Raw genomic sequence first — 15,337 nt, forward strand, 5'->3', positions numbered from 1 at the left:
TCAAAAATTATCTATATCATTCAAGATATGTATACTTCTTTCTTTCGTTTCATCCCCACCATTAAGTTAACTATACCTCGAGACATCTCTTTATTTAATACTGGTCTAGCATCTAGCTGCGACTCAGTTCGAATTGACGTTCGTCGTAAGTGGATTCGTTAGTAAAATGGCGAGTGAAAATACAGTTGTACGCGTGAAGCAAGGTGAATTACGTGGCATTATCGAGGAAACAGATTATGGTGATCAGTATTTGGCATTTCGTGGTATACCATATGCGAAACCACCGATTGGTCCACTTCGATTTAAAGTAAATTCCTTCAAAAATGATAATCATGATTATCATGAATGAAATTTATATTGTTATATAAAAAGTGTTAATAGTATAATAATTCGTGAAACATCTTTCAAAGATGTTACTTAAAACAAAAGCTTAGTTAAAGTTTAATTAAAACTTATTATAAGTTACAAGCAATTGAAATATGCATTACACGAAAGAAAAAGAGCGAGATCGTTCTTTCTTCGTTATATCGATGTTGTATTGTGTTTTCTCTTCATTTCATCTAATAGAAACTTAAATTGTTCGTAACTTAATAAATAAATTTTGATCGATATTTTTATATCAATTTTTGTTTTTTTTGTTTTTTTTTTATTTTTAAAATCAATTTTTCAAAGATATTCTATAATATATTGTTTTTATTTTTAACTTGTACGTATTCGAGATATGAATAATTTATTGTAAAAATATAAGTAGCGCTATTTTATGAGAATTTTAATCTAAATAAGATAATTAGCTTAATTATTCATGACCAATATTCTTGCCATTAATATTAAAGTTTAAATATTAAAACTCTAAGAATACAAAAAAAAATGGAATATTATTTTATCAATTGGTCAATGTATTATAAAAAAATAAATTGCAATTATATTAACATAACGAAAGAATTATTAATAATAATTAATTAAATTAATCAAATCAATCTCAACTTTGCTTTTCAATGTATGAGATATACTTTTTCGAATTTGTTCAATCATAAAATGTTTGAAAAAGATTTTATCATCAGTTTATTATCTATTTTTATCATTGTACTTTATATCAACATGATTATTAAAAGTGAGTCGAAATTACTTACATATATAAATAATATAAAATGAAAAAAATATGAAAAATTATTGTATATCGAACGATTTTTTAAAAACAATTTATAATTGCATAAATTCTAATTAGATTGGAACATTAATTATTTCTAGATTACTCATTTTTATAAAATATAATTTTTATTTGTTTATGTTTATATTAGTCTTATTTTTTTATTTATTATGATTTATATATATGTACAGTATATTTTAGAATCGAAGAGAAAGTTAAGTTATGAATAAAAAGCAAAAAATTATAAATGATCGTTTAAATAATAATTGATCGTTTAATCATTATGTAATAATATCTACTACAAATATCTCTTCAAATTATTATATTTCTGATATATATGATCTAACTGATAAACTTAATATTAACCTATATAATATATTTTGATTTAATTTCGTATAAATAATTTGTATCATATTTTAAAATAGTTCTTAATAATTACAATTACAATTTAATCTTTGAAAGTTATTACAATTTTTAATAAATTTTTAATACTTGAAAAATCAAATCTAATTTGCAAGTAAAAATTATAGAAAAATGAGAAATATTTTCAAAACATATAATTAAAACAATTGTGATATTATTATTGCAATTGACAAAACATATAACTTTGAAGAAGGTAAAGATATGTTATTTTAAAGTGAAAAGTAAAAGGAGCATATCATATATCAAATACAAACGTCTTATGTGCAGTGCAGTACAATAGAATTATTATACATCAGTATTGTACTATAGAACTTATGCAATACTCTCACTCTTTGTCATTAGAGAAAGAATTTTCCAAGATTGGGATCATTGTTGAATTTTATCAATTATCATGTTCTGAAATATTTGTACCAAGGAATATTTTCTAAAATAATTCTTTGTATTAGATTTATTATTGTTTATGAATTATAATCCATAATTGTGAAATTATATTTCCAAGACAGTTTGATGTTTTGATCATTAGTTGAAATTTTTTTTTTGTGAGATAATTTAATTTCTTTATTTTTATTTTTTTACGTGAAAGATGAAATTTTAGTTGATAAATTATTGTATAAGTAGGTCAATTTATTAAGAAATAATAATAATAATAATAAATCTTTAAATTGTGATTTAGAATTCAGAAAATTAATTAAAATCTATAAATGTTTATATTTTATAGTCTACATAAAGTGATTTATATAAATCTAAAATACGTAAAATAATTTGAAAGTAAAAATGAAAATGAATGATTACATATTGAAATCAAATTTGTCTTGTATAAATTTCTAAAGTAAAGATAATTTCACAAAATTATTTTTAACATCACTGTTGATTTTTAAAAAATTTGTTTTGTGGCTAATCTTCAAAATTGCAACAATATAAAAAAATCTTTTCCAATAAGTGTGTTCATTAATTCTCTCCTAAAATTTATTGTTACCATTCTTCTTTTTTTTAACATATTTTCCTTTTTGTTTCCAGGATCCAGAACCGTTAGAACCATGGTCAGGAATAAGAGACGCCTCGAAACATGGAGATGTTTGCGCTCAAAATGACACATTGTTCCGACAATTGAAAGGAAGTGATGATTGTCTTTATCTGAACGTGTATAGGCCAGTGGCTGAGTCAAAGACAAAACGTGTTGTAATGGTATGGATCCATGGTGGAGCTTTTATGGTAGGATCTGGCAACGATGATATTTATGGTCCCGATTATCTGATACGAAAGGATATTGTTCTGGTGAAGATTAATTATAGACTAGGTGTTTTGGGTAAGTAGAAATGGATCAGAAAATAATGAGATTTTTAATATGTCTATTAATATGTAATTGTGTTGTACATTTACAAAGTGTTGATGTATTCATGAGATTAAAGCTTTAAAGGCTTGATTTTAGGCAAGCCAAAATAAATAGTCAAAAAATGGTATTTTAGGTGAGGCTCATTTAAAAACAATTTTAATTTATGTTTGACAAAAAACGAGATAGACTTATATAACTTAATAATATTTAATTATGTTTTGTATATTTCGTTTTATATATTTATTATTCACTGTTTTTCTTATTTTGCATTTTATTAATATTATTATCATTTTATATGCATAAGTGGAAGAAAAGAAAATGGTAAGAATGATATAATATTAAATATCGAAGAATATCTTTTTTCCATATTGAAAACGAAGTAATTGACGTAAAATTTTTCTAATATTTAATATTTAATTATAAAAATTTTTCTTGTAAAATCATTATAAATATATATCTATATTCATTTTAGACAAATAAAATTGAAATTTTGAAAATTTATTATCGAAAGAATTTTAATTTGTTCTCGTTTCTTGTTTCTAGGTTTCTTGAATTTGGAGCATGAAATTGCTCCAGGTAATCAAGGTTTAAAGGATCAAGTAATGGCTTTGAAATGGGTGCAGGAAAATATCTCGAGTTTCGGCGGAGATCCCAACAATGTCACTATATTCGGTGAAAGTGCCGGTGGTGGCTCGGTTCACTATTTGGCTATATCTCCTCTAGCTCAGGGTATGTTTTCAAATATTTATGCACCTCAAGTTGAAAGCTCATTTCAACGTTTCTATTCAGGCATTATTAACGCATGACTTGCGAAATTTTACGATTCAGTATACAGCGTATCCTCTTCTATTCGAAGCACATCAAAATTTTTATATAATATTTTACGCAATTATTTAAAGTGTATAATAATACTATTTATGAAACTAATCATGTTTTTGTTTTAAATTTAAATACGCGTTAATATTATTTTTACAAATTTAATAATTGCAAAAACAAAATCTGAAATCTGAATCAATTTGACACGTGTCAAAATGAAACGAAAGGCGGAAATATATTTCAATGCTGAAATTCACACGAAATTTGTTTATATTTAATTTAAAAAAAAAAAAAACTAATCCTAATGAACGAACAAAAATTTGTTTTCTCATTTTTTCATATAGAAAAATTCCAAATTTTGTATATATATTCGTATCTTCGTCGAATTTGCAAATAAAAATCCATAAAAAATCGGGAATTTTGGAAATTCTTTATTTGATTTTCACAGGCTTATTCCATAAGGCTATCGCGCAAAGCGGAGTGGCAATTAATCCTTGGGCTATTTTAACGAAAGAACCGAGCAAGTACGCGTACGACTTGGCGGCAAAACTTGGTAAGGAATCGACTGATCCTAAAACCGTGCTCGAGTTCTTGAGGACCGTGGACGCGCAGAAACTTGCATTTACCGAGACACAGCTTTTACAGTCAAAGGTAAGTCCCTTGAACAAAAGTACAAAATTCTCGAGAGTGAATAATAACGAAAGAACCGTGTGCATTTGAAAATTTCTTTTTCTCTTCTTCTTCTTCTTATCGAACGAAATTCTTATTTTTTGAAAATTTTTATAAATAATTGATTTCTATCAAAAGAAAGAGATACATACATGAAAAATTTGAAGATAAATTATTTCTTGTAATTTTGAAGAAGTTTTTGTTTATGTAATTTTTTTAAACAAAGTTTTTTCTTCATAAATTTGAATAAATATTTTTCTATTTAACGCGATTTTTAATACACTCTCTATACTTTGTTTAACTTCAACTTCGATTAACGACTATCTATTGAAAAAAAAAAGAAAGAAACAGGAAATAAAACATGCCATTAGATACTTTTATTAGGATTAATATATTTTACATACCTCGCAATAAATCCACTGAAAGGAATATACATTCGATTAGTTGATTCTAAGATCTTAATATTAAATTATAATAAATTTATAAAAATAGACAATAGTGTATTGGTCTATAAATAAAATCATCAATGAACAAAGTATTCTTATTGTCTCTGTGTTGTTGTATCGAGCATAAATTAAAAATTGTTTCTATTGTATTCTATTCTATTCTATTGTATTCTGTTCTATTATATTCTCAATCAATATATAGAAATGTTTTGATTTTTACTGTTAAAACAAAGTATATAAAAAAATATGCTTTTATTTCCTTTTTAATCAATCAGATGTAATTTATTTTTCGTAACAAAAAAGTCTCGAAGAAAATACAATTTCCATATTTCCAAAATATAGAATAAAAAGTTTTTAAATAAAAAACACAGTCTAAAGATATTATATGTCAATGAGAATATGGTAATGGTAGATTCTTTTATATATACATTCTTTTTTTGTGCGTTGAGATGCAACAAGATTTATGCAACGATTAAAAATTACAAGGTTTTACTATAAGAGATCTTGTATTATTCATATTGTTGAATAAATGCGTCATGAAATTTGCAATTATTAATTGTTTACAATATTGAAATATCAAACGTCCAATTAATTTTAAAAATTAAAGATACGTATCATAATATTTTAAAAAATTTCATTAAGAATTTTAATTAAAAAAATTTGTAAATATCCTAGTTATCAAATAATTTATTTCGTATTAATTACGCGCAGTTCGTATAATTACAGAAGGAAAACAACATGTTTTTATATCTTCTTATTCTTTAAAACTTTAGATCAAATATTTAATAACGCATATTTTAAAAACTAAAAAAAATATTTGAGATCTATTCTCTTCTATTCAAAATTGTAATCGTAGTATATATTTCTTTGTACATTACATATTTGTACAAATTCATGTGGACAGAAATAAAATTCTTAGAATCTAATCTAACTAAGATGTTTTAATAAAAAAAAAAAACAATATGAATATTATTCATAAGATTTCTCACGCGATATCATAATGCAATTTCCTTTTCGATGAAAACGAAACTTGAATCATCGAAAACAGTTCTCTATAAGCTGCTTTCGAAGAAATAAAAAAGACACTGGGTTCGCGTTGCACCAGTCGATATCAAGTGATCCAAAATTGATACGATATCGATATGGTAGTAAAATCCAGAGAATCGGAGAGAAAAGAAATTATCTTGGAAAAAAAGAGCAATGCAACAGAACTAATGCGGCGGATATCTATGGAAAAAAAAAAAAAAAAGATTGGAACAGCGATACAGTTTCGATTTCTTCCAGTGGCCCCTAATCTTCGAAACAGTGCTGTACGATTCCTCTTCTCGACTGCGAGAAGTTTGATTAAAAAGTATCAATCCCTATAAAAATGTAATTCAACTTTAAACGAATTTTTTTTGAAGTTGGTTTTCAAGAAAACGTTTTTATACGAAGCTAATTTTTTCTGTCGATTATATTTAATTGGGCATTATTTACATTAGCATTATATTGTTATTTTTATTATATCTGCTTTTGTAACTTAATAAAATTTATAACTTAAGTAGCTATTAAGCTATAAGTAGAATGTTTGTATTTATTGTTAATGTTTGTATATAAAAAATTTAAATATTTAGAAATTTCTATGATTATAATATAGATAAAAGATGAAATATTTAAAAAGATGTTTTATCATATTTTTTAAAAGAATAACTGATATTCGTTACGTTCAATAAAAATAAATAAAATTAATTTTATTGATAGATGGATCAGAAATTTTGAAATAAATCAATTAAATTTTCATAATATATTTTGTTTGAAAATTATAATGCAACTTCTATATGTTTGCAGCAACCTTATGTAACATTTGGAACATTTGCACCTTGTATTGACAACAAATCTCCGAATCCATTTATGCCTCAACATCCCTTGGAAATGATGAAAACAGGTATTAAAGTACCCTTACTGATTGGTTATAACGAGAACGAGGGAAGCAGCATTGTTAACTTTCGTAAGTTTATTTATTTATTTTTTTTATTTAAAATGGAAGAAAATATAAGTTCTCTCTAAAAAATATATATATATAAAATCTAGAAGGTACTTAGACTTTAAATATTTATATCGTGAATAATAAATTCTCGATTTCGAAAAAAAATATTTCTATAATTTCTTTCTTAAAATTTCAAATTTTAATTAAAATTAAAAAAAATTGCAAAGATCGAAATATAAATTTTTTTTCAGTATTTCAAGATATGAAAAATGAAGATGCTGTGCGAAACGTGAATGAGAATTTCGAAATTGTAATTCCTTCGGAGTTACAGTCATACTTGAAGAAGGAAGGTATTACTCCGAATGACCTGAAACACTATTATTTTGGGAAAGAAATAATCAATGAAAAAACGAAGCAAAAATATGCAGATTTTATGAGCGATGTCATGTTCCTTCAAGGTATCCATGATGTAATTGATATTCAAATCGAAAAAGCTGCAAAATCTACTTATATGTATAAGTTCACCTACGATTCAGAAATGTCATTATTAAGAATCGTGATGAATGTTACTCTGCCAGGTATTTAATTTTTAATTATGTTCCTGATATATTCCTTTATCTTTGATCTTGAATTTCTTAATTTTTTTATTAATTATATTTTACAATTTTATTTAATTCCTTAAGTTTTTTTCGTTTTTCTTAATTTTATTTTCTGCCCATAGGATAGATTCATAAATAATGTTAATAAATAAGTATTATAGTAATATCTCTATATAAATGAAAATTGATTTAAATATTTCTTCTATTTGTATTTCATGTTCAACATAATTATTTTATTCAAATTTATTGTATATTTAGTATCCCAAAATTCTTATAGTTAAATCATTTAGTCTACTAAATGTAAACAATTTAATTAGGAAGTCGAGAATTAACAACCGAAGCTAAAATGAATAAATCTCGTATGTTAATTTCATATGTTAATTTCGCTGTGTTCTAAATGAATTTTGAAAGTTATTTCAGAGAAAGTTAGTTGCAATAAGTTATTGGAAAAAAAATTATCGCGTTGCAATCAAATGATCAATTCTAATCTTAAGTTTTTAAAAAATGTATAAAAACAAATAAAATATTGAAAAATATATCGTTTTCTTTATGAAAATTTCTAGGTGCTACGCATGCAGATGAATTGCAATATTTATTTTTCCCACATTTATCAAAGGAACTTGCAAACAAAAAATTACTAGAAGTTGGAACTGATACATACAAAATAATGGAATATTTTACTCAAATGTGGACAGATTTTGCTAAAACTGGGTAAGTTTTTCTTTTTAATGTAGTTATTTTTTCTTTTTTTCTTTTTATTGTTAATAAAAGATTAATTGTTGAATCTATTCCTTTAAAAAAAATTTATAATCAATTTCAAAGAAAATATATATATAATGCTGGAACATAAAATAAGATTTGAATTATTTATCGTATCAAAAATAAATGATAAAGCATTATCTATATGAAAAATTCAAAAAAAAAAACGAAGAAAAAAATAATAATATAAGTACTGAAAAAGCTTGCCAAAAAAAATTAAAAAATATTAGGAAATACAAGGTAACTTGACATAAATTACAAAAATAACTAAAGCTTGTACTAGTCTGGCTAACAACTGTGCATCAACCTCGTGTGAAATTGTGAGAAATATAGGGAGAAACTAGAAAAGAAAGCTGAAAAAAAATTAATTATGTTTTCCAGAATAAAAAATAAAGACGTTTGTCAAAGAAAATTAAATTAAATTATTTTGTAATTTAATATATAGAAAGAATAATTTATTATGTTCTACTATTTTTTCATATTATTCATTTTTTTTTAAGGAATCCAACACCTAAAATCACGGATTTAATTACGACAATTTGGAAACCACTCGAGAAAACAAATACATATAATTATTTGCGCATTGATAAAACGCTTCAAATGGAATCCTATAGTAAGTCAGGGCAAAGATTTGATTGGAAGAGAATTAAAAATAAATTGTAATGCATTTTAACTTTTAATATTGTAATATTTATAATAATAATTAATAATAAAAAGATGAAATAATGAAAATAATAAAAAGATAATTATTACTAATATTAATAAATTCAGATCAATATTAAAATTGCAATTCTATTTGATTAATTTTAATTAATATTTTTATTTAAATAACAAAAATGTAAATAAAACTTTCCTTATATGTATTCCTATATAAAATTTAAAAACAAGGATATTTAAGATAGAATAAAAATATTACTTTTTAGATCTTGATGATATAATTTTTTATTGAAAGTCATTTCAATTAGATCATTAGATCATTTTAAAAAAATATTCAAATATTTAAACTGCAAAAAATATTTGTTGCAAATTTTTTAGAATTATAATTTTATTTAACAATTTTCCATTCATTATAAATAAACTTGTTTACTTGTCAACTATACAGAATCAACTAAGGAATGCGCAACTTTGGATGATTGCCAGAGAACGGCGCACATATGCTATTTATTTGTGTATATTCACGCATGCGCAAAACCATTCAGTCCGCGTAATTCTCGCGAGTATTGTAATTGTGGAATTTGTGCAAGTTTTTTATTGAAAATAAAATGAGAATCATAGGAAAAATTTCATCAAATCATCAAATGAATAAATTCAAATAAGTGTATAATTAAAGATTAGCCTTAATTAATAAATTGCCGTGCAATGTGAATCCACTCGATCTCATTGAAACTAACCTAACCTATGTTTGTCGGATAAACACTCGAGTGACGTTTGAGGTGAGTCAACGCTGACCTGGCTTCGTTTCATAGCGAGATTTCGCGTTTTGTCGCAAGCTTCTCGCCACGCGAGAAAGGAAATATGGATAATTAAAATTCCACGTGAATAATCGAATTATCTTTGATTTTAAATTCATAGTGTTTTACAGAACATAAAAACAATTATTCTATTTTATTGCAAGAATAAAATTCCACCCGATTTATGATAGACATTTTTTTGGCCTTTCAACGATCATCATCACCGAGGTATTTAAAGATATACAGACATCTTGTTCAATTATCAGCTATCTGAAAAATAATATATGTATCGAAAAATAAATTATTATGTTTATAATTTTCAGAATTGTTTTAATATTAGAATAATTTTGTGAAATATTTTATATAAAGAATAGAACACAAACAGCGCAAGTAGCTTTTTCTCGGAATTGGTAATCAAAGAGGGCGATAAGCATAACAAACTGTCTTTCTTTGAAATTGTTGATTAAGAGCGATAAAATTATTTTTCTTCTTTTTGAGAATTGAATGTTAATTGGACTTTTTTGCATAATACGATTTAATACGATAATTGGCGGTTTTATTTTTAGTCTGTGCAAGATTCTTTATTGTTTTTCTTTAGAAAAAAAAAATATATCTCAAGTAAAAATATGAAAATATATAAAAATATAGTGAATATTTTATCGCGCATGTAAGAAAAAAAGTTTTTTCTACTTCAATTTTCTTAGTTTTATTTTTTTGTTTTAATATATTTTTTAATTTCATAAACATTTGCATTAATAAATATTTTCTACAGCATTTAAATTAAAAAATTAAAAAAGAATGTTTAGAAATATTTTTCTTTAGAAGAGGGGAAAAAATGGGGATGACGAAAAATCATGGTTTAATACAGATTCAAAGTCTATTCTTATCTTCTATTAATCCCGAATGTCCGTTTACTTTGATAACGACCAAGGTTAAATAACATATTATTACACGAATATATAAACATAGTTATTGATCAGTTTAATATAACGCGTCTTCAAAATATTGTTATTTCTTGTTCGAAAATAAAAAAATATATAATTGTTATATACATCTAATTAAATAATCAGCATTTTTTCATGTACTTCATTTACTTCATTACGATTTTAATAATTTAATATATCGATATAGTAAAAGTTCAACTTATTAAATATAAAAAAAAAATGAAGTATTCAAAAATATTTATTAATTTTCTATAAACGTAAAATATAGAGTGAAAAATCTTTAGAATGTTGATTTTAAAAGTTAAAAATAAAAATTAAATCAAAAATATCGGTTGAAACTCAGATTAAAATAATTTAATGAATGAAATTTAATAATGATAACGAACAAATAAATAATATCATGGAAATAAACACATCTCATTTTATTTCGCTTCATCTAATAAAGGTCAATTTAAATTATATGCTTATAACTCAATAAATAATATTCTATTGATATTTTTGCTTTTGTTTTGACTTCTAAAATTCATTTCAACACTCTGTATGCATATCTACATACCAACATCACAGTTAAGCAATTTTTAATTAATTTAAACGATAATAATGAAAGCAATCTTTAATTTTCAGCGTCTAAATCGACTCAATACCGACAAACATGGCTGTGCAAACATCTCATTTGGAGGCTATCCAAGCGCTACCTGGCGACACACCCGGCGAGAAGTACAAATGGATAAGCAATCTAATAAAAGAACGATTGTCCGAGTCGAACAGCCTGGAAGAAGTGATCGAATCCGAGAAGATTCCCAGGCCGCTCGTATCTTTTGTTCAAATACACGCAGCTATGATGCTGAACAAAAAGAATCCAAATAATCAGAGCACCTATGCGGCTATAGCGGAGGCTCTCAAATCCAGGGACGAAATAATCGTGAACAAAGCGTTACAGGCGAACAATTTCTTCAATGGAACCAACGAATACATTACTAATGTTCAGTACTTTTTCAACTACCTCTTTCCATACGTTTCTTTAAACACCAGAACGCGAATCATCAATGTTTTAGCCTCTCGACTGGCGTCCAAGAATCCTGCCCTGGCCGAAGAATTCTTCAAGGCAGTGGCTTCGTTTTACGGGCTGAAACAAGCGCTGCCGTTGCTACCAGCTTGTAGCGAGTCTTTCATGTACAACATTATCATAGAGAAAAGAATCGTTCTAAATCGGAAGCTGATCAAGCAGATCTTCCGCAAGAATCCGGATTTCATCGTGCGGTATTTTAAATTGAGCGAGCAGAACATCGATCCCTGCGAGAGGCGTCTTCATCCGATAAATATTTATAAGTTCAGCGACTTCCTGCCCAAATTGATCAAGAAGAGATTGGATTCGTTCGTGGAATTGTACGAGATGTTCGAGCCGAGAGTAACTCTTAGCAATCTGTGCGCAGAGGCATTTCTGAAGAATGGCAAGGAGCATTTGCAGCAAAAACCCAAGCTGTATATCAAGATTCTCCCATTGAAAAGAATCAGTAATAACTGCATGGAAATCATATTTCCCAAATTATTCCCCACGAACATTGATAACTTCGAAACGGATACCATGTTGGATTACTTGGAATACTATCGACAGGATAAAAAGCTCGATTTCTTCTTGAAATCTTACAAACAAGTATACGGTAAGAATATCCTCGATGATTCGAGTAAAGTAACGGCGACGTTGCTGAAGATGTTACCGGTCAAGGAGCGAATCAAACAGGCGAGAATCAAATTGCAAAGAGACAGCTCGGACGAGAGGATGGATTATACAATTTGTTGGAAATGTTACTTGCCCATCAATGAGTCGATACCGCAGTTGAAGGAACAGATAAATACCACCTCGGAGATGGAGTATAGATCGGCCCTGGTGTGTAAGATGATATATTCGTGCAAGGTGAACAACGATGACCAAGCTCTGTTGGAAACCATGATGTACATCAAGATCAGGCACAAGAACGAGCAAGGTTTGTTCCTGATGCAAGTGTTCGAGATATTGCTGGAGCTTTACGATCTTCCCCAAATGGGTGAGAATTTCTGGTCGATCTTGATGGATATAATCATGCGTGCCCACATAAAGGGTGATCTGAATATCAGAAATACCACCGGTGTGAGAATAGTGGAGGCTGCCATCCATTATAAAATTCTTCAATCCCAACCCATATATCAGATGATCGAAATATTTATGGAATTAAAGATGATGAGCTACATGGACAACTGGAACATTCTTGAGAAATATTCCGAGTACGAAAGAACGTGTTTGGAGATTTGTATAACAATAGCTTCGCAGAAATATGATTCTGACCAGCAACCCTGGAAACAGAACAAAATCGAAATGGTGTACAATCTGTGTTCTTCGATATATCATTTCAACGATACTCACATAAACAAAACCTATCGCGTGGAACGCATGTCGATCAAGAACTATCCTTGGCTGATAGGAAAAGTCAAGGAAATTTTGTCTGCGGATGACGAGAGACACAATCGATACGTCATCGACAATCTAAAACGTATATTGTCGAAACACGAGCAAGATTTATACGAAAGTTTAGTGGTTGAAGAGATCGCTAACGTGAGCAAAGGCGAGGCGTTGAAGGTTCTGAAAAGAAATCCAGAAAAGATTCTGGCTCATTGGAAGGAATACCTGGACGAATGTCAGGACATTTCGTACACGGTGCACACGATACGATTCCTCAAGGCTTCACGCTGGTACAACGAGATCCCAATCAAGTTCGTCGAGCAATCTCTCCAGGATTTGGAGAAGAAGAAGAAAGTTTGTAAGATCTTGGTCAACCTCCTGGACGGTGACACGTTCTCGAGAATCATCGAACCGTTCATTCCAACGTACAAGTCGATAGACATACAAAACGATGAGGCTAAAACTAATTACGAATTAGTCGAGCACATTATCCATTGCATGATATTCGCGAATCCACCTGTTTCCCTGACTCTTCTAACCAAACTCTTCGAGGGAGACTACTTGTCAGTCGCTCTGGCAGCTCTGATAAATGTTTGCAGAAGAACGAACGCAATGGACACGATATCGTTCGCCAGAACGTTGGCCAGCCAGAGGGTGTCCGTTCGGAAGCACGGAATAAGATTGATGCATATGCTCGCACCTCGCGATCAATTAATCAACTTCCTTCAAGCCCAGTGGGAGATCGAGGAGAATCACTCCATACGAGAAGTCTTGTTCTCCAAGAGCATGGAATTGTTCAGCGACGATCCCGAGTCAATAACGTGGTCTCACCTCGCTTCTTTAATCTCCATGCTCACGCCGAAGGACGAACACTTGTTCTCGAACGTGTTGCCGCTGATAAAATTGACTCCCAACGAGTACGTGGCCGATTTCATGAAACTTGCCTTATACACGATCGACAAATTCGCGGAGGCGGATGTCATCGGGAAAGGAAAGATCGCGCATTACATCGAGTCATTCTTGAGCTGCATAGACGCGGGCATTTGCAATCTTGTGTCCGAAGAATTTTTCGAACTGCTCGTGCGAAGGTTCTTCTTCCATCAAGATTCTGGGATCTCGAATTGCGCCATCAAGTACATAGTCGGTAATATGTTGCGCCTACCCGCGGATAAATTCGACAGTCTGATGAAAATTATGTGCAACGTGTTGAAAGAGGTTGTGAAGAGCGGCTGGGACGTGGCACATCCCGAAAATCCTTGTTTCTATCCGGTGAACGAGATCGTGTGTCGATTCATCGACGACGTCGTTCATTATTCGTACTCGTTTCAACCTTCTGCAATTAAGTACCAACTGATCGACGGGATTCTGTCCACATTCCTCGTCGTCCTTACCCCACAAACGGACACCATGTCATACCTGATGCTGGTATTCGCCAGGGAACAAATATCCTCGAAAACGCCTAAAGAGTTCGGGATGAATCTGGGCCAAAGGATTATCGAGCTGATCGAAATGTTCTCGATTCTCTTCATCTTTTATATGACTGATATTTTATGTAACATGCTGAGCGAGGTGAACTTATTCCAGGAATACAATAATAATTACGATACGATCGATATAAAATTGGAAGTGATAGAGGGATTGATAGAGATCGGGTCGATGGAGGCTGGTATTGTTGCTGCGAAATTATCGGGCACCATCACGTTGGATGAATGTTCTGAGAGATACAACAACCTGATGATCAAGTTGTCCAAATATAATGATCCTGTAATCAAAGGTATAGTCTGTTCTATTATCAATAGAAAAAAGTTCTAGGGTTGATAGAAAAGATTTACAATTGGATTTATCAAGTTGGAAAGAAGATAATCGATGAATCGATCATTGATGTTGATCGTTGATTATACTTCGTGTTATCGAGGAATTCGATCATGGTTTCTTAATCATGCGTATACGTTCTGCTATGGCAGAATTGGGCGAAAGAAAAATGACGAACAAACGGGTGATGTTCGATGAACGAGGCGTTTTGAACGATTGATCTTTGTCGTCAGTGAAAATTGAAATAATATGACGCACAATTTGAGAGATTCGATAAAGAATCGTGGAGATATATTTTATCGTCAGATTATATATTTTTATATTTTGCATATGATTCACATCACGCTCAAAGAAAATGACATTTTAATCCGGAACATAATATATGCATTTAATTATGCATTCAATATTGTACATACGTATAAAATATGCAATAAAATATTGTGCAAAGATCGAAGCGTTATCCTCTTTCTCTATTTTATTCTATTGTACAAGAATTATATTTTATTATATCTTCATTTTGCAATGTAACGAATAT

General features: G+C 28.9%; 3 protein-coding genes across 6 annotated transcripts in view; 2 read left to right on the forward strand and 1 right to left on the reverse strand.

Moving 5' to 3' along the window:
- LOC107997720 (calcitonin gene-related peptide type 1 receptor) overlaps positions 1–15,337 on the reverse strand; it is a 100,018-nt gene that overhangs the window by 17,717 nt on the left and 66,964 nt on the right. The window lies entirely within an intron of this gene.
- LOC107997716 (juvenile hormone esterase) lies at positions 67–8,899 on the forward strand. Its single transcript, XM_017056492.3, has 8 exons — positions 67–307; positions 2,588–2,876; positions 3,447–3,632; positions 4,168–4,370; positions 6,662–6,821; positions 7,052–7,378; positions 7,963–8,110; positions 8,659–8,899. The coding sequence occupies exons 1-8, from the start codon at positions 167–169 to the stop codon at positions 8,819–8,821; spliced, it is 1,617 nt and encodes a 538-aa protein (XP_016911981.1). The 5' UTR covers positions 67–166; the 3' UTR covers positions 8,822–8,899.
- LOC107997715 (uncharacterized) lies at positions 9,311–15,330 on the forward strand. Of its 3 annotated transcripts, none has more exons than XM_017056491.3 (2): positions 9,311–9,591; positions 11,178–15,330. In XM_017056491.3, the coding sequence occupies exon 2, from the start codon at positions 11,206–11,208 to the stop codon at positions 14,800–14,802; it is 3,597 nt and encodes a 1,198-aa protein (XP_016911980.1). In that variant the 5' UTR covers positions 9,311–9,591; positions 11,178–11,205; the 3' UTR covers positions 14,803–15,330. The 3 variants fall into 3 exon arrangements, with proteins under 3 accessions (XP_016911980.1, XP_016911978.1, XP_028522458.1); XM_017056489.3 differs by having other exon boundaries at positions 9,334–9,837; XM_028666657.2 differs by lacking the exon at positions 9,311–9,591 and adding an exon at positions 10,576–10,998.

The sequence above is a fragment of the Apis cerana genome, linkage group LG11, assembly GCF_029169275.1.
Source record: "Apis cerana isolate GH-2021 linkage group LG11, AcerK_1.0, whole genome shotgun sequence".
In the NCBI taxonomy this organism is placed as follows: domain Eukaryota; kingdom Metazoa; phylum Arthropoda; class Insecta; order Hymenoptera; family Apidae; genus Apis; species Apis cerana.

What these genes read in the sequence shown, in the direction of transcription:
- LOC107997716 (XM_017056492.3), top strand. Translation starts at nt 167, where the DNA reads ATGGCGAGTGAAAATACAGTTGTACGCGTGAAGCAAGGTGAATTACGT. An exon ending in CACAGCTTTTACAGTCAAAG is followed by an intron (nt 4,371 to 6,661) that starts GTAAGTCCCTTG and finishes ATATGTTTGCAG; the next exon opens with CAACCTTATGTAACATTTGG. An exon ending in ACAGATTTTGCTAAAACTGG is followed by an intron (nt 8,111 to 8,658) that starts GTAAGTTTTTCT and finishes TTTTTTTTTAAG; the next exon opens with GAATCCAACACCTAAAATCA.
- LOC107997715 (XM_017056491.3), top strand. Translation starts at nt 11,206, where the DNA reads ATGGCTGTGCAAACATCTCATTTGGAGGCTATCCAAGCGCTACCTGGC.